The sequence below is a fragment of the Sceloporus undulatus genome, chromosome 1, assembly GCF_019175285.1.
Source record: "Sceloporus undulatus isolate JIND9_A2432 ecotype Alabama chromosome 1, SceUnd_v1.1, whole genome shotgun sequence".
NCBI lineage: Eukaryota > Metazoa > Chordata > Lepidosauria > Squamata > Phrynosomatidae > Sceloporus > Sceloporus undulatus.
Genome location: NC_056522.1, coordinates 207,340,343 through 207,365,543, shown reverse-complemented (window position 1 = coordinate 207,365,543; position 25,201 = coordinate 207,340,343). Strand labels below are relative to the sequence as shown.

At 39.7% G+C, this 25,201-nt stretch overlaps 1 protein-coding gene across 4 annotated transcripts in view; it reads left to right on the top strand.

Annotated features, from left to right (window-relative positions):
- Positions 1 to 25,201, top strand: part of MAP3K20 (mitogen-activated protein kinase kinase kinase 20) — a 150,232-nt gene that overhangs the window by 18,528 nt on the left and 106,503 nt on the right. For 3 of the 4 annotated variants that reach the window (XM_042446714.1, XM_042446715.1, XM_042446718.1), the window contains exons 3-5: positions 12,651 to 12,738; positions 18,465 to 18,566; positions 22,617 to 22,682. In XM_042446714.1, the coding sequence (XP_042302648.1) occupies positions 12,651 to 12,738; positions 18,465 to 18,566; positions 22,617 to 22,682 (256 nt within the window). Of the gene's footprint in view, positions 1 to 12,650; positions 12,739 to 18,464; positions 18,567 to 22,616; positions 22,683 to 25,201 lie in introns of those variants that run through there. The other variant, XM_042446716.1, reaches the window with a different exon arrangement.

The window sequence follows — 25,201 nt, the reverse complement described above, 5'->3', positions numbered from 1 at the left end:
AACAGATGGTGTCCGTACTGGCCAAAGATGTTTCTGTTCATAGAGACACATTCAGAAAGATAGTATAACTTTCAAAATGTTAAAAACAGATGTAGATGAGTATTTAATCTGTATTTGCACTCACATTTCTTGTATACAGTTTTTCTCCCAAGGAATTCAGACAGACATAACTTATTTTGTGCTCTTCCCCCCCACCACCACCATCCGAGATACCTGTGGCATGGGTTAGGCAATGGTCAAAATCCATAATAAACTTTATAGCCGAATGGAGAATTAAATGTGCCTTTTTCCTATGCAGAACCAATTTTCTAGCCCCATCTTCACCACCCTGGTTCATCCGTGATAATGGATTTTAAAAGTACAATCAACAAAGTTAATTATTCAAATGACGCTTGTAAATATGGGGAAGGACTGTTAGCTATCCTAAATTTATGGATGGTGTTTTTATATGGCTTGATCCAGCTTTTGCTGTCCTGTACCTTCCAGATGTGATGGGATCTACCTCTGTTATTCCCAGCCATCCTAATGCCTGTACTGGCAGTGAATGATGGGAGATGTAACCCAACAGTTTTGAAAAGCATCCAAGCATGGAAAGCTGGTTTAGTTGTTAGGTAGCACTGAACTTAGCTGTATATGGATGCAGTTTTGCATTTCCTGCAAAATGTCCTGTACTTGCCAGAGAAAGAAAATATCATTTCTCTTCAGCTTCCTGACTGGTAGGCCTTCTGAGCTGTCAACAACACTAATAAAATAATTAGGATTCAATAGTGCTGATGGTTTATTACCATAAGTTTATTGCAGCCTTTGAGTACAGAGATCCGGTTTGATGAGATTGCTTGTGTTTGCAACCTTGGCTGCTCCTGGGATGGGCCTGGAATGCCAGGTAGCTGCACTTTTTTTGAGAAAAGGTAGCTGCACGGTTCATCCTCAGCAAGTATCTGCTGTGCCTTATTTCTCACATTCTGAATGAGTTGCAGTTGTTTATAATCTTGCCTCTTATAACAGCGTTTTTTCCCCATCCCTGTCCCTTGTGATGTTCAACTAGTGAAGAATGCAAGGATGAGGAATTGGGCTAGCACTTGCTTCCTAGAGCTTTTGGAGCATAATTCAAGATGCTGGTTTCATCATAGAAAGCCCTTCAAATGGCTTGGAATGTTTTCTAAGACCAGGGTTCTTACCTTAGCTACCTAGGATATAAGGCCTCAGTGATGTTGGAGTTTGGCTGTCATTGGCCCGGTACAGACTGCCGGAAAATGGCAGCATGGGGCTGATTTTAGGGCTCAGGCGTGTGGAGCGTCTGCACGCTACCAAGCCCTACCGTGCACCGCCAGCGCCATCATGGCTCGCCCCCATCCACATGGGGACCACCATGATGATGCAGGCATGGTGCAGCATCCAGATGTCACCGTGCATGCATCATCAGTGTGTGCGAGTGCGCCAATGGCACCTGGTGTGCAGACTAAAAAGAACCTGCTTCCAGCCATTTGGTTGGTGCAACCTCCTTGCAGCATAAAAATGGGCAGCTACAGGCCATCCTTTCAGGGCGGTCTGTCAAGCCCTATAGTCTATGATCACTGGCCATGCTGGGCCGCCATAGAGGAAATGTTTTTAGAGAAGGCTGATAAAAAATAAAAAATGCTGATGAGAAAGGCCATCTTCTTTCTTCCAAAGGCCATTTTCTTCCTACAAAACTCCAAGAGGGAGCAAAGATACTAGCTTAATTATGCTTTTTTCCATCCAAACGTATGCATCTTCATGGCTGCCACATAAGCAGAGAACTCCTTTCTTAGATCCTGGCTCAGTCATTCTTAGAGTAGACCCAGTGAAATAAATAAAACAGTGTAGCATACCAAACCTAAATCTCACTGATTTCAGTTGGTCTGCTCTGAATGTGACCAAATCTGGATACAGCCCAGGGACACTTTGTTTTATAGGATTAAATATAGACATGCAGTTTGTAAGACTATTTTGCTTTTTGCCATTGCATGCCATACCCTGGATGGTTTTCTCTTGGGGTCCTTTGTGCTATTGGGAAAAGGGGTGGTTCCTAGTTGTAAATTTATTATTAGCCATTTGTATTATGTTATCTTTTGCTCTGTTATCTGGACGTCCAACTTAGTTAGCAGCACAAATGGTCCATTTTAATTTTGGTTTAGAAACAAAAGTTTTGTTTGTCCTAAGAATTGGCTGTATTTTAGACAAGCAATTGAAATGCAAATTAAAGCCTGTAGAAGGAAAATGTGAGCATTAGTGCATGATTTGAAGAGAGCTATGACAAGGCGAGATGAAAACATGTTAGCAGTGATGGTAAAGGTTTTATGCTTCCTAATTGGGTGCTTATAGGCAGTTGTTGATTTAGGCCTTTTTCTTGCATACAAAAGAAAAGTGCAGTATATGAAGCCCTTGTAGAATTGCTTTGGAATTAAGATGGGGAAAAACTCTGTATCTTTTTTTAAAACCACTACTGTATATAGAGACCATGGTAGAAGTGATGCAATAGAGCCCATCTCTCTTTACTTTTCTGTAGGTGCAAAGCTTTTTTACTTGAAGAAATTCTGAAGCAGTAGTAAATTAGTTAGGATTGGAATATTGAATGCTGTTGTTTCCTGGCAAGTGTGCATCATCTTTCAAAAGCATGGACTCATTTGGACTGTGGAAATTCCTCATCTGCTTTCATACTTTTGTGAAAACATGTTAATTTGTAGTGTCTGAGAAAAAATAACCTCGTTGTGTGTCAGTTCTTTTTTTTAAAGATGTGTTTTTATAGAGTACAGTCTTGTCTCTGTAGCTTTCTTTATAGTTTCATAGAGCTTGTGGCATCCCAGCAAGGGTTGGGACATCTAGATCAGCCATCCACAAGTGGGGCCATCCAGATCTGTTGGACTTCAGCTCCTAGCTAGCCCCTGCCAGCACAATTCTTAGCCCTTTTGGATTGGAGATGATGGGAGTTGTAGTCTAACACATATGGAGGGTGATTTTTAGAGAAGGCTGATCTAGGTACTTCTCAGAGTCAATAGATCCTCCTCTCCCCCTTCCTATTATTATTATTATTATTATTATTATTATTATTATTATTATTATTCCCATCTTTTAGCATGTTTGATGCTAATTGTATTTGATTGAAATATTAATGCAGATAATATGTTCTAGTTATTTCTTTTTTGTCTCTTAAAAGCTGGACTCTTTTATTGATTAAAAACACACAGCTAGACAAAACATTTGCATCTTGGGCAAAATTAAGAGAGACAGAAAATTAAATGGAATTAGGAAGTCATGCAGCTGCAGCCTCATGAAGTTCCTTTGTGCTTATGCTGTCTGCCATTTAAGATGTCGATGAAGAAAGTTTCCTTTTTAAGAGGATAGTATAAACAGTTAAAAGGAAACACTGAGCACCTGTTTATTTTAGCTGGGTGCTGCGCAGATACAGAGAAAGCTATTGCTCACTTTGCTCTTACATAAATACACCACAGAGTGATCACAAGAATTGCTACAGCAGGACAGAAACTCTTAGGATTAGTGTAATACAAGTTTATCTGTGCAAGCAAAGACCCTTTAACAGGGTGTCAGTCTGATTTTGCAGTGAGGCCACAACACTTACACAGTGTCACTAGTGCCAGTGTTTCAGAGGCAGTGCTATATATGACACCAGCTGAAGGTTGTCTAGGCTAGTCTTCCAACAGTGTTTCATTTCGATATTCTGCATTCACTGTTTTTGCATGTTCCCCATCTCTCCCTCCTCTTCTCTTTTTCCTTCTGCCCCTGGAATGATCTGCTTAGAACTGTAATTTGTTTCATATGTCCTGGATTTGTTTAGTTCCACTCCTGTGCAGAAAAACTTGATGATGTGTGGGGTGCAGGAGCATTGATAGGGATTCTGGAGTAAGTGGATTGTGACTGGGTTTAGTTTCAGCTGAAAGAAATGAGCCAAGCCTCAGCAGCGCATATAGTACTGCAGGTTAATTATCTAAAAGATTCTGATATTGAATGAGATGATAGAGGTTAAAAAGAGGGCAATATTAGCCATTTGCCAGAATAATATCATCAGAAAATAAGTGTTTTTGCAGTGTATAAACTGTTGTGCAGTGCTGTTTGCTACCATAGAAGACATACAGTACTAGGATAATATAGTCTGTATAACATCCTATGTTATGTTATGGTCCAATGTCCCACTGCTGAATTACCATTTGCATTATCCTCTTGCATGATTTTCTGTAGCTGACTTTATAGGAAAAGACCTATTGTGATTGTGTGCTAAATCAATCAAACAGTATTTCTTTTGTTTATTTTCTTAATGCAATTGGCAATGTAAGATTCTACTTCATTTCATTTTTTTAAAAAATACCCTCTTCATATCTAAATTTTTAACTTTTAAAAACTGTATTCCTCTTTGCCTTAGCTTGCTAATGTGGAGATTAATGTAAAAGACTATGTTTCCACACCAGAACATATTTAGTTTGCTGGTGGAACTAGAGAGGTGACCAAAACATACTCAAGTTGCCAATTTCCACATAATATATATAAACACCTTGTATAACCAAAAGCTTTACACAGGCATATATCAAGTCATGAGAGGTCTGATAGCAAGTGAAAGACCATGGAGAGGAAACATGGAAATATGGAAACATGGAGGGGAAACATTGGAAACTTAGATGTAGCTACACTGCAGAATTACAGTAAAGCAGTTTGCCACCACTTTTTGCAAGGAGGTGTTACTTCCTTCCACAAAGCTAGGTGTAACAATTCTTTTGCTGAGAACAAAAATAGCTACAGTGCTTGAAATGCTTTTGTGGATTGGTGGATGGACAGGTAAGAATTTCAAATGTTTTTCTCTCTGCTGGGTGAGATTACACCATACGCTATATATTTTTCAATTATTTTTTAAATTTTATTTTAGGACCTTTTTGTAAAAAGAAAAGTCTGTCCAATATATTAAAACATTGTTTTTGTACAAAAAAATGTTTTGCATGAAACATACATATTTTCTATGAAAACCTGATATTTTTATGCAATTTTCTCCCAAAACCTCTCAAAAAGCAAAAATAACATCTCACAGCAGTTGTTCATTTCATCAACAGGGTGTTCTGACATGGTGAGGCACCCTTTCTCATGAACGTTGACTGGCTAAGAATATTTGAAACTATTTCTTACATCTCTACTTTTGGGTTGGTTTTTGCAGGGGCCATCAAAGACATTGAGATAAAGTGTATTAAAGCCTTTTCATTTTGCTTCTGATAGCATCACCTCAGTTGCTAACAGTTTTATTATTGCTCCTTGAAATCTGCCAAAGAGAAAAATAAGAACAAACTTTGAATTTAGAATACACGGGCATATGCGCACAAGCACATGCACATTCCAACATCAGTCTTTCCACCACGTGTGTCCTGATCCATACCAAGGAAATAGTAATTCTAGAAATAAATTGTAACTTGTACTTCAGGATCATGGCCCAGTAGGAGGTTGGTTGCCTTAAGGGTCTAGTGTGACTTGGTCTATGAATGCCTAAGTTGGTCTTGGATTGTGACCTACATAGGTGGGCAGATTCCTCATAGCTTAAGTTATTTTACAAATAGATGCTTTGTGCAATCATTTTTAATTTTAATTGCAAGAAAGAGCAGGAGAAAGTCTTGTGGAATAAGTGATACTGAGTGTATCCTTTTTTAAAACCTGCAACTTTCCTGCTTTTAATTGGTTGTCTTATTTCTCCTTTTGCATCTTTGGAAGAAGACCTACCAATAGCTATTCTGAAAAGCAGCTTTCTTTGTCTTTTCTACATGTCTAAATCCCACCTCCCCCCAGTTCGGTCAGTGTTCAGAACTGCTAAAAGACATCAGGATAGAGAGACCAAGACTTTGCAGTTTCTGCCCCCTTCCAATTACAGATCCATCCCAAACAGTACAAAGCTAAAATACAATTCTTTTCTTTATGCACCACAAACCAGTTTTCTGTCAGTCTTAAATTGGCATTTTGGACTACGTTCACTAGCGCTACTGAAGGACCTTAGCAGAAAAGGAAAGGAAATAGAGGGAGGGAAAGAAAGATAGCTCCCAAATGACCACCTTTTGAATAGTCTAAGTTCAATCCTTAAAACAAAAAGTGGTTTTCCCCCCAATAACGTTCTCCACAGCCTCTCACCTCTCATCCTGAGAAACATGAAAGAGGAAGTAAAAGAGATGACCCAAATCATAGAGTTCCTTTGAAAGAAGAAATTCAGCTGTTTTGAACACTTACAATCAAAGGAAGTGGTTTCCCTAATTATATGAACTATGTGAAAGCTCTCAGAATAGCTTTTCCACCCCAGGATTCCTTGCACTTTAGAAGTTTGCATAAAAAGCTCACATGGAGAATCAGATGCAAAGTGTTTGATTCAAATTTTATTAGGCAGAAGTGTGCGTACATTCTTACTGCTTGGCTTGACGACGGCTTGGGTTTGGACCACAATCAGATTTTGATGGGTATATTTCTCTCCAGTGCTTTTAAAATATTTCAGTGATGAGGTTCTATTGCCAAGCATCCCCTTTTAAAGAAATTGTGATAGTGGATAAATAGTGGAGGGAGGGAGCTTTAGAGCAAAGGTTCTCGTTTTGCAGCTTGATTAGACCCTGCTGGATTCTACAGGAACACGCTGGCCCTTTCTGCTGGTTTTTAGCAAAGTAATAAAGATGAAATCTTAATTTTTTAAAAAAATCTATAAAAGAACCACATTCTGTACAAAATGTACTTTCAGAAGAAATAAGATATGAACGTTGAAGCTTCACTTTGATTCTAACTATGCAATAACATTTGAGTTCAGTAATATCTTTGAACGAAAACGGTGTCTTTAATCAAAATACGTCTGCCAGTATTTTCTGTTGTTCATGTGAGTAACGTTTCTGAAGTGAATACAAATGAAAGACTATGTCTTGTACTCATATACTGATTATGATGACAATAAAATGATTTTAAAAATAGTGGAAGGAAATTTAATTGGACATGTTGGTATAAAACTCATTCAGCATTAGAATCCTACGGTACACATTACTTCTAGACACCATGAGCTTCTTATTGAAAAGACTGGATCAGATATTATCTAATAAATTTAGAAAAATGGTTGGAAATATGATGGCAGTAATATGGTAATTAGTGACAAAATAATGGAGATAACTACTGTACATTTTCCATAATTTTTTTGGGATTGGGTTAAAAATTAAGGTATAATACAGGTGTGTTGGAATAGGAGTGGAGTGCACTTTATGTTTCCTTGGTCTCATTACAGACACTTAAGTGTCATCTGATGGACCACATTAGGGGCACTGATGTGTCAGGGGGTTCAGGATTTGTGCCAGTAGAAAAAGGTGCTGTGAAATACAGGGTGGGTCCACTGGCACAAGGTTCACTCAAGGTAGAGCCTATTATATCTTGGTTTGCTACCTGCTCTCCTCATTTGCAAGTCTTGTGCTGTTTGGAAGCACTGTGAGGTAGGCAGTGTCCCATTGGCCCAACAATTGGACTATCCTGGTCACAACTTTCCTGAAAAATTCTAAACATAGGCCTGACTCTGTGTTTAGAGTGAGTGAGAGAGAAGGATGATAGCTATCTATTTCCTTTCCTCTTCCAGCTGATCCTACTTGGCTTGACTCCTGGAGCATTCAGAAATATAGGCGAGGTACAGACCGCCAGAAAGAGGCGGCCGGGAGCTGTCTCTTTTCTGCGTAGCCACACCACAGCAAACAAATTGTGCGGCACGGTTGCACGAAAAACAAAGGAGCGCTGAAAAACGGCTCCTTTTAGTGTTGCCGCAAACTGCTGGTGGCGGCGTGAGCACGTCACTGCTGTGCAGGTGCATCTGGATGGTGCGCGACAGTGACGTCATAGCTCTGCGTGCCATCTGGACGGTGCCACACAGCTATGGCGTCATGGCAACATGCTAGGGTTGCGGGGCGTGTGCATGCGCCGCCCGAGGCAACCCTAGCACGTCGCCATGACACCGCAAAGGGTCCGTCTGTCCAGGACCATAGTTTCATTTTGATCCAGACTTAATTGCCTACAAAGTAGTAATCTTAACAGGAAATGGGTAGTGCTTTTACCTCTCAAACCCATAGTCTGAGGATTGTTGAGACAATGTGCTCTGAGACATGCCTTTCAAGCTTGGAAACCCTAAAGAAGGTGAGGTAGGAGAGGGCCCGCCAGCATCCAGATGATTCCTCAGAGGGAGAGGTCATCACTTAAGTGGTGTATTTTTCTTCCAGCATTCACTGGCCACTGCAGATAAGGCATCCAGTTAATTGTACCAGTTATCTGAACAAAGGTCTCACCCCCTATGGGTAGTATTACAGAGAAGGTGAAGAAAAGTTCTTTTTTCTATGTACAGTTTGTTGTGGAACAAAAAATAAAAATAAAATCCTTCTCAGTCCTCCAAAGGTGAACAGCTTAATCCTGCATTGCTCTGCTTTCTGAGCAGGTTGGTCAACCATGTATGTTCAATAGCACTTCAGCATTACTTGCTGACTTTCTCCCAACTTTCTACTGGAATTAATGTGTCTTTGGAGGCAGCTGGAAGCAGCTGAAAGCTTTTCAAAGGCTGATGGATGAGATGAAGTTGACAAGCTTGTCAGATGCTTGATACTGATTAATTTTGCCAGTTCTTAGCCACCAAAAAAATACCCACTTCATTGGGAGGGTTCATTGGGGTGATTCAATGTGAATTGTAGAGATTGGGGAAATTATCAGATGGGGGACAGGATGTGGATGGGAGCAAAGCGGATTGCTCTCTTGACCTTATCCTATCCTTATTGTGATCACATGAAAGAATATCGTACATGTTGTGTTTATCTGGTGATTATCCTGTCAGTGAAGTGGAATTGCCATGTCACTAGTATTAATGGGTTATTCCATTATTGAAAAATGAAGGGAAATGACAGGACAGTTCCACCTCACTGATGGGACAATGATAAGATCAGCGCAACGGTGTCAGAAAGTCTTTCGTGCAATCATGGTCAATTGCACTTCAGTGTTGGGATAATGACTGGGTAAGTGTGATGTCATATGAAAGTCCTTCACACAATCATGTGATAAGAACGGAATGTCTTTTTCCCCGTGTGATAATCTCCTTTGTAACTTGCTGTCCCTTAACATATTTGAAGGAAAGAAAAGAAATATTTGAGAGCATTCTGAAACAATGACAAGGCACAGTTTCATAATGCATTTCAACTTTCCTGTTTTCTGCGCCTTATAAATATTAAAAGCATAATCTTTAGAAATAAAAGGCACCTTTTTCTTTCTGTCTGTTATATTTAAGTACAGTGAGCCCGCGCCATATGTAGTTTCACTTCTGCGGCTTTCAGCATAGGCTGAAGCCACGGTACAATTTAATGAATGGCGTGTGCGCCATGCTGTGTACACACGCCCCGTTATTTTTAATGGGTATGAGCATATGTGATTTTTCCCTTACGTGGGTGGAGGTCCGGAACGAATCCCCCGCTAAGGGAGGGGAGGGATGTAATGTAGTAAATTAAATGCTGACAGAGAAAAGAGCGGATTAGTGGCAATCTGCTTGATATTAATTTAAGTTTTTGTCGTTAGTGGTGAAACAAAATTGACATAAACCTGGAGAAAATGCCTAGTTTATTATTTCTGTGATCTGGTTGCCTTAGAGTGTGATTATTCCTTCCTTCCTTCCTTCCTTCCTTCCAATTTACAGTGCAACACTAACTCAGTAAGTGGAACAATAGCCTGCTCAGCTGGCTTTAGCTCAACTGAACCAGTGGCTTCACTAGGGTTGGAGTCACCTAGTGCGGTAACACATGGTATCCCCCCTCCACCATCCCACACCATACAGAATCCTTAGTAATGTTTTTTGATATATTGTAGCAAACTTTTATAACAGTGGATAGATGATTGTCACAGTTATAATCAGCATAAGCAAATGTACTGTTGATAGAAGATGTTGCTATTGGTACACATCATGTCATAGCTCTGAACATCTACATTAGGGCAAAAGGTTTTAATCCCCTGGATCAGGTCCAGTTTATAATCCCTATATGATTTTAGTGAGACATATGAAGCAAGCTTTACATCATATCAGACTATTAAACCATTGAAGTCATTGTCTACTGTCACATGCTGACTGTCAGCTACTCCTTGGAGTGTCATAGAGAGGTCTTTCAGACAGCCCTATTTAGAGTTGCCAGTGATTAAAGCATGTGAGCTACCACTGAACTGTGGCCCTTCTGCATATAGGTTGTGCATATGAATTGGGCAGTAAGAGCATTGAGCAGTGGTGGGAATGTTCTTTGTCATGCCAGCAATGAAAAGGCAGTATAATGTGAAAGGGAGGTCCAGATGAATAACCACAGTCAAATGAAGATATGGAAGTAACAAGGCTACAACGTTTATTGGTTTAGGACTGTGTGAGCTGGCCAGGCATGAGGCACAGATCCAATAAAACAGCTACTTGACTGAATGGCCTACCTGCCATTCAATCAAAACCCAGCCACCTCTCCTGATGCTAGGGGGCAACAAGGGGAAGGCAGATGAAGACGCTATGTGGGCACAGTGCCTCTGTGTGGTTCTCTGTCAGCAGAGGGCAAAGCAGATTCATGCCTCAGAGCTGGGCACAACTGGTATGCCTCCTCCCCAGGTTCCCTATTGGGGACCCCCTCCCCCAGACTGTTTTCCCCAAACACTGGATATTGCCCCATGTGTAATTAAAAAAAGAGAAAAATATTACCAGTTGGTGAGTGAGTGGGAATGCAGATTAGTCCTGACTGCACAATGCACAAAATAGAATGCTTTCCTTGTGTGGAATACAGACATAATCTAATTAATTAAGTTAATGGAAAGTCTAGGTTTTTTCTTCATCTACTACTAGAAAACCAAGTAATTGCTCCAGGTGCCTCTGCCACTACAGTTTTGTACCAGTTTAAATGTCATGACTTTCTCTAAGTATGGGAGCTGTAAGGGACTGAAGTAATTGAAGTGTTGATGCACCCATGTAAAATTCTCCCAGAGAAAGTGGCCATGTGGCTTACATCTGCCTGGATTCATGATGCCCCCATGCCTATTTAGGGGATTGGGTGGACTGAATACCCAACGTTCAGAATGATGATGAAGAAAGTCTCTAGGCCTTGTAAATCTATGGCCAATATTTTGCCTCATTAGTTAATTTAAAAAAAAAAACCCAAAACCTGGCTCATTATTGCAGCCAAAGAAGAAAGTTGTGTTGGTAGTTGATGTGAAAAGGAAGCAAGTATTGATACATAAGCAATATCCAAGGAAAAGGAAGCACTGTTAAAGGGAAACAAGATTTGTACACATACTATATTCCTATAAAACAGGAAGATGTTAGAATGACACTCAACAATTCAGAGATGGAATACTGTGGTTCCTATTAAAGCATCTTCTTTTTCCTTCCTAAGGCAGAAGTGAAAGCTTTCCATTGACAAACAATGGAGAGATCCAAGAGATGTGTCAGTCAGCCTGTCTCTCTGTCAGTTTCTGTACAGCCTTTCCCTTCTCACATGCCTGCTGTTCCCAAGTTCTCTAGAGTTAGGAATGCCTTTATAACAGGAAATAAAGCATAGGTTTGAAAGGTTAATCCCGGTATATGCAGACAACAGTACTGTGAAGTCACTATAAACTATTTGCCTTCTGGGGCAATTTCTTCCTATTCTCATGGCTAAACTACACACTGTATTAACACTGTAGCATGCAGTTTGGGATCCCTTTTTATTATTTAAGTAAGCATGAACAAGGCTTCTTCAGAGATCTTACCCTGGGGCTCTTATACACTATACAATAATAGCATTTTGGTACCACTTTAACTGCCATGGCTGCCTTTATAGATGATTAGGGAAGCACTAGAAGAGCTCACTGGCTGAGATTTCTAAAGATCCTTGCCCTTAAACTGCACATCCCAGGATTCCATAGGATGCTACCATGGCACTTAAAATGGAATCATAGTGTTATAACTGTGTAAGTGAAAAATGCCCCCGGTGTACTCTCTGCTTAAGCTCCCAAAATATTTACATGCAGCATATTTACAAAGAAAAAGGAGTGATTGATTCAAAGACTACAAGTGGTCATCACAGAACCTGCTGGTTATAGTTTTGACTGTTCCTTTCTCTAAGATAAATTTCTTGAGCATGATATCCTAGTTCTGTATCATAAAACAGCTGCTTGATTGATAACAGGCCATATTCAGGCATTTAAAGAAGGCAGCAGAACTTCACAACTAACACAGAACATTCAATGCAGGACTCCTGTTAAAGGCAGCTTCTGAGAGGTAGTGCCCTTTACTCCACTCTTCTTGATTGTCCTCCAGGACAGAAGTAGTTCAAGTCTATGAGTTGTGTGAAGTAGTTCAGTTTATGCACTGATCCACCATGAATATTCTCTCAGTCCAAATTTAGTACTGTATTTATATAAGCTCTGAAAATGCATATGATCACAGAAACTGGCATATGAGTTTATTGATGGGATGAAATCCAAACATTATGCTTCTTCCTTGTATGAACATGGTTCATCATGGATGCCATTTGTGTGGAAGTAATTTCTAGCATGTATTCTTTCTGTATTGATCTCTTGTTAATTGTAATGAATTTGTTTGCTTTGTTTTAGTATAGCTTCATGCAGTTTTGTACATACATCTAATGGTTTTCTTGGGTTTTGAACAGGCAGAAATACTCAGTGTACTCAGCCACCGGAATATCATTCAGTTTTATGGAGCTGTTATTGAACCTCCTAACTATGGCATAGTTACAGGTGAGTAGAGGTCTTCATTTGGCATGTGTATTTTATATTCCAGAGAATCTGATGTTTCTGAAGTGTTAAATATAATAAAAAATATAAAATATATAAAATATAATTAAAATATAATAAAATGCTAGTGTAGCTATATAACTTTGTGCCTGGAAAGTTTTTGGTTTTTTTCATATGCTCACCATTTTTTTCATATGCTCACCATTTCTGACTTACAGAGAGACTAAGGTGAACCTATCGTGAGGATTTCTGAGGCTGAGAATTTTTTTTATATGCTCATATCAAGAATAACCCTTTTAAAAGAATACTCCTTTTTCTGTGTAACACTATTAACCACATCAGCATGGTCCAGTCTACAAATAGTTCAATCTGCAGTTGTAATTCCTACTTCTGCACCCTGGCATCTGCTCTGCAACCACTGGAAAATACTATAAGAGCAACAGCTCTGCCTTTAGCATGGGCTCAAGGACGTGTAGGCTTCTGTTCTGCCCTTTTTGTGTCTGAAGCAGCTGCTCTTCTTCTGTCTAAGAGCCAAACCAAGAGCTCTTCTGCTGCTCTTGGACTGCCTCAATGCTTCTTCTAGCACTTACGAAGGAAGGGATTGTGAAATCATTTAACCCTCAGTGAGGTTCATCAACTGTGGTGTACATTTCTCAGATAGTAAAAGAATTGACTCTTACCATTACTTGTAAGAAAAAAAGAAAGCCATTATGTTGAGGCTACTTTTGCTGTTGTTATCTGATCTTGACTCATGGTACCCCATGTATGAGACATCTCCAAGACCCCCTGTTCTCAGTTGCTCTGCTCAAGACATGCAGTCTGAGGCCCATGGCCTCCCTAATCAAGTAATCATTTGGCATGTGGTCTTCCTCTCTTTCTACTGCCTTCTACCTTCCCCAGCGTTGTCTTTTCTGATGAATCATGTCTTCTCACGATGTGACCAAAGTACGATTGGTCTCAGTTTAATCATCCTGGCTTCCAGAGAGAGCTCAGGCTCAATCTATTCTAGAACTCATTTGTTTTCTTCTTGGCCATCTATGGTATCGTTAGCATTCTTCTCCAGCATCACATCTAAAATGAGTTTATTTTCTGTCTGTAATCTTTCTTCATTGTCCAGGTCTCACATCCATACATGGTGATAGAAAATACAGTGGCTTGGACAGTCTTCACTTTATTGTTCAGAGTTATTGCTTTTCACTTTAGGATCTTGTCCAGTTCTTTTATAGCTGCCCTTCCCATTTCTAGTGTTCTTCTGATTTCTTGACTGCTGTCTTTGTTCTGATCAATACAGCGTGCCATACGTGGGTGTACTATATATGGCATACGCGGAAAGTTACACCACCGGAAGTACAGTGGTACCCCGGGATACGAATTGATCGCGTTACGAAATTTCCGGGATACGAAAAAAAATAGATAGGAAAAAACTGTTCCGGGATACGAAGGTTTTTTCGGGTTACGAATGTTTTTTTCGGCGCGAAATTCAAACCGCAAAGCGCGGCTAGCGGCTTTCCAGCGCTAGCCGCTAGCCTTTTCGGGTTGCGAAATTACTCGGGTTATGAACGGAGCCGCGGAACGAATTAATTTCGTAACCCGAGGGACTACTGTACAATGGTGTGCACGTCCATGGCATGCACACATGGGAACGTTCTCCCATTAAAACAAATGGGGGTTGAGCATATGCGTTTCCCCCATACGCGGTGGGTGGGTGGGTGAGAAACGGATCCCCTGTGTATGGACAAGGCCCACTGTATTTGATCCAAGGTATGGGAAACTCTTTATTTCAATTTTCTTATCAATCAAGCAGTAATTCTGTTCCTCATTTCTGTCAACAGTTATCCCTATGTTGCATTGTAAATGTATGCTGAAATAGCTGTGAAGTGGTAAGATGTCAACTCTCAACCATTTAACACTAGTAAACACACAGAAAGTTGGTGTTTTTTCTTTATAATATTTAATGACCCTCCATTATTTAAATATAACAAAGAAAACCCCCATAACATATTTATTTTAATTGATTATAGCTGTATGCAGATTTGTTACAATCTGTTAGTGTTCCATGACCAATTTCTTGGTTTAAGGATATCTAATTTGAAGCATGTGATGTGTCAAAACAAGGAAAGTTTATGCTTTTGGAAAAGCAGTGGAAATTATAGAACTCTAAAAACAGGATAGGTAACTTGAAACAACAACAAATGGTGAAATGAGAGAAGATTATTAGTAAGAAAGTTGTTGCAGATTTGTGGATTTTTGTTGTGTGTTGTTGCTGTTCATCTACAGTGTTATCAGCAATGTTTTCTTTAATACCAAGAGTGGCAATTCTTTGAAAGCCTCAGGGATGGTATAGTTTAAACATTATAAACATGAGGTTCCTCCTTGAAAAGAAAAGAAAAATGACCTGCATTTATTTTTAAGCATACATTCCACCAAACCAGAAAAAAGGAGTGCCTTAAGAAAATAAATAAAAGCTACGGAATATATTATTATTATTATTATTATTATTATATAGTGTATGTACTATATCCATACTCTACTGACCTCTTACCTTTGAGACCTGGCTTTTCAGAATAGCTGACTGTAGTAATCCTGCCACGATCCACAGGGAGAGGTGGAAAATATAAATAAAATTATTATTATTATTATTATTATTATTATTATTATTGAGCAGACATTATATGTTGGTTACAAATCAAAGTAGAACTTGCAGGACACTGTACACTGGCATGGTCTTAAATAAAACCTCATGAGTGCCTAATACCATGAATTCCATAGCATGGAATTATGTCTAGAGCAATCTGGAGTGCTGGCCAAGCAAATGGAAAATTCTGAAGTGAACATAACCTGCAAAGGAGGTCCAGAAACCTACTGTTAAAAGCATCTATATTAGTGCTAACAAATATAAGCCATGGGTGCATTTTTACTGGCAGATTTCAGAGTGGTCATTTTTAAATCCCTCTAAATCCCACAATAGTAGTTAAGAAAGGTGGTTGGTTTTTACATTACGGATGTTTCCTAGAGCAGTTGTTTTCAGAAGGCATGCCATGTTAGGAATACTGAAATGCATTGTGGAGTTTCTGTCTTAGCTAAATATTGAGAGTCTCTTTTACAATTCAGCCTCCTTCACTGTTTGGCTTTGCGTATTCCTCCCCTTCTCTCCCCAACCACTTCACCTTTCCAGGTGAAGTGTGACAATAATGGTATCATTTTTGAAGATTCTGAGAGAAACACAAGTGGCACAAGAGTTGGGAAACAACTCATTCCACCACATTGACAGGAGCTCCCCTCCCTGCCCCAAGCACACATTTGGACCATGGACTACTAAGCAAGAGAACCATTTGTTAGATATTCCTAGCACATATTTGCTGACGGTATGGATGTATGCCCTACATCTATATTTAGGATATAAATGAATCCATTCCATTGTTCACATCTATAAATAGGATGTAAATATGAGTAAATCATATTTTAGGATGCCCAGACACTCTTCAGCCAGAGGTTTTTCCCATAGATACTTGTTGAGTTGTGTTTAATTTCCCCCCCATTTGAGCTATGTAACTTAATGCATCTTAACACACCTAGTGCTCAGTTCCACACTGAATAGATCATATAAAGAAACTTGTTTATTTTCACCACACTTCCATGTGAGTGAGTAAAAAAAAAGGGATGGTAATTTTTTTTATTTGCTACCATAGTGAATGAAAATATAAATATAAGATAGCTGGGATATAGTGCTTGAGAGAGCAAGTGTGGGTTGTGGTTTGAGTGGAGGAGGAGGAGGAGGATATTTTTTATATATATCCCACTTTTCCCCACAAAGTTGGAACTCAAAGCTGCATACAAAAATACAATTAAAAACATAACAAAAATGAACATTAAAATAGAATTAAACTGTAACAATATTAAAACGCATTACTCATTAAAAGATTAAAATGCAGTTAAAAAGTGCTTAAAAGTCATTGAGAGGTCCAGCAGAACTACCAGGAACACATTCCCCGTCCATGTTCTCAGCACAGGTCATCCACCAAGACTGCTAAGGCTATCTCTGCTGCATAGCCAGGCCTGAAACCAGATCAAAATGGATCTAGATAATCTGTTTTATCCAGAACCCTCTGAAGTTGGAAAACCACAAAATGTTCCAGTACTTTGCCCAAAAATGGTAGGATGGATAATGGCTGATAATTATCCATTATAATAGAATTCAGGGTTAGCATTTTCAACAAAGGTTTCATAACTGCATCCATTTAGGCAAGTTGGAACACTGCCTTGTTGTAGGGAGGCATTGACTACCTCCTTCACCCACTCAGCCAATCCCCCTCCAGCCTGTTTGATAAACCGTGAAAGACAAGGGTATAACACACATATGGTGGCTCTCACCTCTCTGATCATCCTGTCCACATCATCCAGCTGCACAAATTGAAAAGTATCCATTAACATTGGATAAATAGGTGCCAAGGTTACATCCAGTGGCACTGTATCAGCTATAGAATCCCGATCAGAGTGGTCCTGAATGACTTTATCTGCAAAGTGCCGTGCAAATTCTTCGTAGTGGGTTGCCAACTGGTCTGCATTTTCTACTTAAAGGCATATATGCAGTAGACCTCTGATCACTCAGAACAGCTGTGCTGGATGGCTCCCTGCAGATGCAATGCTGGCAGCAAAAAATAATTTCTTTGCTGTCTGCACTGCTACAGAGTAGGCCTTTAGATAGGCTCTAGCCAGTGTTTGGTTAGATTTGCTTAGAGTCTTCACCAACTTCCCTCTAGTCCCATTTGCTTCATAGCCAACTCCCTGGAAAACCAGGGTGCAGGTTTAGCTCCACTACATAAGAGGGATGCTTAGGAGGATTTTGAGGATCAGCATTTGAGTTCCCACACTACCATGGAAACCCACTGGATGATTTTGGGCAAGTTACACATCTTCAACCCCAGAAAAAACATGATAGGTTCACTTTAGGTTCACCATAAGTCAGCAATTATTTGAAAGTGCACAACAACAGCAACAAATACTGCTTGAACATGTGCCCTTTTGTGAGAGGAAAAGCCCCATGTATAGAAAAATAAGATCAGACATGAACAAGAAGAATTGCTCTTAGGTCTTGTATAGTATTTCATTTTAAGAAAAAATGGTACAAATTTGGCATAGTTAGCTTTATACAAATGTCAAAGTGCCAGATATTGTTGTCTTTCCTAATTATTCAGTTATTTTATTTATATATGTATAATTTCTTACTCTCTAAGATGGCCTTTCTCATATAATTTTTGCTGTTATATTTATAATCTCATTTATTAAAATAATTGAATAACCAACCAACTATTTGTTGGATAGGACCTATCAAAACTGAAGGGACTTAAATTAGTTATATCTAACATAAGTATCATTTCATTTTAGTCAGCCTCCCCTAAATATGACTAAATTTGGGTGCTAACCCATTCTGTACATTTAAACTTAAGTATGTGATTTATTTATTTTTTGCTTAAAATTGGTGTAGATCACATGCTCAGGAAGACAGCTGCTGACCTTCCAGATGTTTTAGAGCTCTGATCTCCAACCAACATGGGCAGTGTTAAGAGACTGTGGGATTTTTTTATCCAAACAAACTAAATCTTTTTCCAACAGGCCATGAAGTTTGAATAATACTGATTCAGAAAACTAGGATTGCCCACAAGTGTTGCTGTACATCCATCCATATTTGGACACAGCCATTTAAAAATATCTGTTCCATTTCTTAACAGAATATGCTTCAGCTGGATCGCTGTATGACTACATTAATAGCAACAGAAGTGAAGAGATGGACATGGATCATATAATGACTTGGGCAACTGATATAGCTAAAGGTGAGATTTCTCAATATCATAGCAATGGGTAGATTAAATATTTTTTTAAAAAAATATACAGTATCAAGAAATGCATCATATACCATCAGAAATGTATTTCTGTCCCACATCCAATTGAGAAGAATTGCTCTTAATCTTCAGTCTGAATTGTTCACCTTCTCTAATGATTGCAACTTGTTTATCTCTCCCAGTTTAAATGGTTCATGTTCTCTCATGCTAGCAAAGTGGTTTACATTCAGTAAAAGCTCTTGTCATTACATTCTAGTGAATTTTGAATTACTAAATTGGTTTTAAGAGCCTTAGACAGCATTTGGAAATACCAAATGTCTGTTGTCAGTGCTCATCATAATTCTTTTTCATGTTTTCTGTAAATTGTTTTTCTATTTGACTCTTTTTATGGGGCAAAATATTTCAGTTTTTTTCAGAATCATAATATTTCAGAATAATGTTTTTTTTAATAATAACAGTAACAACAACAAAAACAATAAATATTTCAGGATAATATTTATCACAATGTGTCTGTAATTGTCCATATTTAGAAAATAATCATTTTGTACAATTCTCTTTTAACGGTAGTGTTTATTTTCAGGATTTACAAATCTCCCTTCAAAATGTTTATTCCATTTGAGATAACTTTGAGGGAGACTTGAGAGTATATTTTGTTTAAAGAAATAAAGTTATAACAAAATAAGCTATAAAATATATAGATGAGTAATGTGATTTCTTATGGGAAGTCTTCATTCTTATATGCAGATAGGGAATTTGTGAAACCTATGCAAATATGGGGAGAGGAAATGAATGTACAATGTAAGATAGAAGCAGATCACTCAGCTTCCATTTTTTCCTTGAAAAGCAATTGTTGGAGAAGGATATCCCATTCTGGAGCAGTGGAGTTGTAGGAAAGATAATTTAACTTTCCCCTCTCTAGTATTCTTGCTTTATTCCACACCACTCAGGGAGGCGAACAACAATGTAAAAACTTGTATAAAAACTATAACATTACATAATGTAATTACATAATTATGCATAGTGTAATCACAGTATAACAATATAATACAGAGTACAATATGTACATGTTGAATGTGTGCACTAAATGCCTGTCTAAATAGGCAAGGCTTTTCCATACAGCAGACTGTTGTCACAGAATATACTAGGCTAATCTTCTATGATAAAGAATTACACGATTTAGATACAGAAACTGAGAAGTCTCTTTCTCTTGTCCCCACCAGATGATTTCTCTACAATAGTGGAGGAATCATTTGATCTGTTTCTCAGATCTTAGCGCACAACTGGCTGGTACAGGAAGAGGCAACCCCTAAGGTATCCTGGACCTACTCCATCTAGAACCTTTAAAGGACATCACAAATACTTTAAATTGAGCACAGAAACAAATCCCTGCAGGGTACATGTAATGTTTTTCTGATCTGTGTTTTCCTGAAGCTACTATTTGCTCCATGGTTGAATATAGAGTGCGCCCGGGTCATATGCAGGTGCCCTAACATGGCTTTCAGCTTATGCTGAAAGCTGTGTGACAAGGAGAAAATGGTGTGCACACCCATGGTGCTCTTGTGCCGCTACGCCCAAGCCCTATTAGTTTCAGTGGGGCTCAAGCATATTGTCTTATGTGGGGGGCGGCGGACCGGATCACATGTGTAAGACAAGGGCAGACTGTGTGTGTGTGTGTGTGTGTGTGTGTGTGTGTGTGTGTGTGTGTGTATATACAGGTCTCATTGTTTCCTCCCAGCATACACTACCTTACAGCACAGAATTTGATGCATTTTGCTTGTGTTCTGATCCCAGCAAAGGATGTAAGCAGTGCTTAGACAGTTGAGCAACTTGTACATCTTGTGTACCAAGAAACCTGATCATATTTCCAGTTAAGGAGCATGCAGTCCAAATAGTAATACATTTAATATGTGAAGTTCTTGGATTCAAGCCAGTTTCATTTTAGTTAAGTCGAGAAGACTGAATTATCTTAGTTCCAAATGCATTATTTTTACTGAGTTATGTGACTGAGTAAATAATTTTCCTTCCCTTTGAAAAAATTGCTCTATTTGGGTTATGCCTGGCAATGCTGTGTTTCTAATGGCTATTGATACAGACATCATGAAATGCAGAAAGACAAAGATATGCACAGAGTTGGAGATAGTTTATGTTCTCTAATGCTAGGAACTTGTTTATCTCTTCCAGTATGTGTAATTGACAGAGCTAAACATTGTGAGCCTGTTTACTTATTGCTTCTTTTTCTGGTTAAACTTGAATTGGGTCGACATTTCTTTAGAGCACAAATACTGTTGCCCTCACTGCAGAAGGAGGTATTGAATGAATGGGCCTACACTGTTTTTTTAGTTGAATGCCGTATGTCTCCAACTATCTAACAGAAAACTACTGTCACATCTTCAATGAGATTAGTGTAGAAATTCTTTATTTATTTTTTATTAACCCTTATTTATGAAGCGCTGTAAATTTACACAGCACTGTATATGCAATCTTTTTAGTTAGACGGTTCCCTGCCCTCGGGCTTACACTCTAAAAAGACATCACACAGAAGCATTCAGCTGCACGCATTATCACTTCCACCCACCGCTCTGACCACATCTCTCCTGTGTTGGCATCCCTTCACTGGCTCCCCCTCCCTTTCCGTATTCAGTACAAGCTCCTGCTGTCGACGTTTAAAGCCCTCCATGGACTGGCCCCTCCTTACTTATCAGACCTTCTTTCTCCTCACCTTCCCACCAGGGCCCTCCGTTCTTGTAGTCTAGGTCTGCTGTCTCAGCCCAGGATTTCCTCTGCCCCATCCTGGATTCCCCCCTTTTCACTTGCTGCCCCTCACTCCTGGAACCTTCTTCCCCCACAAGCAAGAGCCATCACTTCTTTAACCAGCTTCAAAACGGAGTTGAAAACCATCCTGTTCAGAGTAGCCTTCCCAGGCATTGCATAATTGTCGCTTGCTATTTGGTTTTCTTTTGTTGTCTGTTTATCAAACCATTTCCTGTATTGCTATGTACTGTATATGCATTATCCTACTTGAGAGTATGTATTTCCCCTGGAAAATGATTAACCATCCATTATGAAGCCAAGCCCTCCCTTCAGTCCATCTGCCTTGGTCCAGGCCTAGGAGGTAGAGAAGAACTGCTGGACCTCTTACCCTTTCCCTCCACCACCCCCTTCTCCTTCTGTGTCATGTCTTTTTAGATTGTAAGCCCGAGGGCAGGGAACCGTCTAATTAAAAAGATTGTATGTACAGCGCTGTGTAAATTTACAGCGCTTCATAAATAAAGGCTAATAATAATAATAATAATAAGGAGAAGGGAGTGGTGGAGGGAAAGGGTAAGAGGTCCAGCAGTTCCTCTCTACCTCCAAGACCTGGACCAAGGCAGATGGACTGGAGGGAGGGCTTGGCTTCATAATGGATGGTTAATCATTTTCCAGGGAAAATACATACAGTACTCTCAAATTGACAGCAGCTGCATCTGCACTGCAAAAATAACACTGTTTTAAGTGCCGTGGTGCCATCCTATGGAATCCTGAGATTTGTAGTTTGTTGTGATGTCAGAGCTCTCTGACAGAAGGCTACATATCTCACAAAACTACAAATCCCAGGATTTAATAGTATTGAGCTATGGCATTCAAACCGGTGTCAAACTGCATTATTTCTGCAGTGCAGGTGAGACCAATGAAACTTGATTCAGCAGTGCAAACAGATCACAGCACACAACATATCCTAATTTTCCTATTTGGAAAGTCAATCAAGAAGTGAATCCTCTAGGAAATTCCCAAGAGGTTTTGAGCTGCTTTTTCACAAAGAGAGAAGAGGAGAAAAGAGAAAAGAAAGCCCTTATAAACATGGAGATTGGATGGAAGCCATAGGTATCTGTATGTATGTGCTTAATTATGCTCCATCCCATCAGTGGACTCTGCACCAGGTTTGGCAGGTCCATTTGATTTCCATTAGTTTTATGAACATGCTAGTATTAGTTGCAAGAAAAATGCTGTTGCTAAAACAAAAGCCTACTCTCTTTATAAAAATTACTCCTTATTTCCTTTTAGGAATGCACTATTTGCATATGGAGGCTCCAGTCAAAGTAATCCACAGAGATCTGAAATCCCGAAATGGTAATCCAGCATGAATTTTCATGTTCTTCTTGTATTTATTTTTCTTGCAAACATTGGATCACAGTGTTGGTACTGGAAATAAAAAAAAACCCGCTCTATGTGCAGCTAAATGTTGCTGAAAACATATCCCAAACATATTTACCACTAATTCAATTTGTCCTTGAAGAAAAATTTCTTGGAGCTTTTTTTTCCCCTTACAATTTGCACTTTTGTAAAGTTATTCTGAGAAATATCTGGGTATTTACCTGCACAGTTAGTAAGGCCCCTAGGTTGTAGCTGCCAAAGTCAGAATACAGTAGTACATATAATTGTACTAGAGAATAATAACTTGTGACAACTACAGTACTATTAGATAATCCAAGGAGTAAGTCAGTACTGCTGTCTCTTAAGATTTGATTTTTTTTTTAAAAAATCTATATTAGTTAACTCAAAACAAAGACCAAGATTTCAAATGTTTTCACTCTAGTCTCTGTGAAGGGTGCTAGATACAATAAGCTTGTTAGAGAAAAAGATCTTTGGGATGGTTGATGTCTCTTGTTACCAGTGGTTTGAACTGGTACCAACTGGAACAGATGCAGTCTTCTTAGCTACTCAGGAACAAAGTAACTTCAACACAGATTTAATTTTCAGGAACTTATTGTCATTACACATATGGTTTGAAGCCCCAGAATCCAGCATCCAGACTGAACTCACTGTGGCTGCTTGAGGGCTTTGCGTCATTGTCCCACTAGCCCACAACTTGCCGCTCCACTTCTGGAACTAGCACCTTTTCCCTGCTTCTTCTTCGATGCTTCAAACTTCCAACAGTTCTTTTGGACATGCCCTGGCTTCTTGCAATAAAAACAAGACTTGGACACTGCTACCACCTAAAAGCATTGCACAAGACTAAAGAAAATTCCTAAGCCCCATGATCTAGTATCCATGCATATGTGTTTGGTAATTCTTTTTGGAGTAACAACACTACTTGTTGTGAACTGAGGCCTCCCGCTTTCTCATCCTCCAAATGAAGTCAGTACTGTCATTGCTGACAGCATATCCACTCATTAATAAAGTAGATTATTTAAGGGGCAGTACAGATGGGCGGGTCTGTGATGCCCGTTTTTGCCCCACGTCTGTGCTGCAGCGTCCGCACGCTGCAGCACAGACGCACTACCAAAAAGAAGCTGTCTAGAGCAGCTTCTCTTTTTACAGCATCGCAAACAGGAAGGGGCACCACCATGATGCCACTTCTTGTCAGTAACGTCCGTATGCTGTGCGTCATTGTCATCTTCATCATGGTGGCCCCTGTGTGGACCAGAGGCTGCCATGATGGTGTCATCCATACATACTAGGGTTCTGGAATGTGCGGTTGCTGTGCACTCCCAAACCCTAGAACAGGGGTCGGTAACTTGCGGCCCGCGGGCCGGATCCGGCCCGCCAAGGCCTTCTTGCCGGCCCCTGCGCAGTCCTGCCGCCGATTGCCGCCGATTTTTCCCGTTTTCTCGCTGCTCCGGCCACCATTTTGTTTTTCAAAATGGCGGCCGAAGTCTCGCGTCTCTCGCGTGACCTCAGGATGGCAAAGGTCACGTGAGATTTCGGCCGCCATTTTGAAAAACAAAATGGCGGCGCCCGTGTAGGAGGCCTGGTGCAGCCCCTGTAGCACTCCAACAGGGCTCCAGGGGCTGCAGCAGGCCTGCAGCAGGCTCCACCTCGCCCTCCTCCTCCCTAAGAGCAGGGAAAGGAGTAGGAGGAAGGAGTACAGAGCAAGGGAGCCAGGGAGCCAGAGCAGCAGCTGCAGCCACAGCAAAGCCAGAGGTTGGTTCATTGGGGGAGGGGGTTAGCTGGGTGTTCTTTCTGCAAAATCCCCTCTGAGCACCTTGTGGCTTTTCTGAGTTGAAACTGTGCATGCTTGCTGCAGTTTATTTTCAATTGCATTTTAGTAATTTCCTTGCTTGCACTTTTATTAGTGTTATTATTACTACTACTACTTGCCCTGGGTGTTCTTTCTTTCTGCAAAATCCCCTCTGAGCACCTTGTGGCTTTTCTGGGTTGAAACTGTGTTCATGTTTGCTGCAGTTTATTTTCAATTGCATTTTAGTAATTTCCTTGCTTGCACCTTTATTAGTGTTATTATTACTACTACTACTTGCCCTGGATGTTCTTTCTGCAAAATCCCCTCTGAGCACCTTGTGGCTTTTCTGAGTTGAAACTGTGCATGCTTGCTGCAGTTTATTTTCAGTTCCATTTTAGTTCCATTTCTTTGCTTGTACCATCATTATTATTATTATTATTATTATTACTTGCCCTGGGTGTTCTTTCTGCAAAATGCCCTCTCAATGAGAAAGAGGGGGAGGAGGAGGAAAGGTGAGTCATTTCAGGTCTGCCTTGGATTTTTTCCATTATTTTTTAAAAATATATAACACTTATTTTTGTCTTTTATTTCATTATTTTTATTATTGCTTTTTATTTCATTTCATTATTTTTATTATTTATGAAGGTGAGACAGTGTGACTTTCCAAAGTGCTGTAACAAAGGTCTGC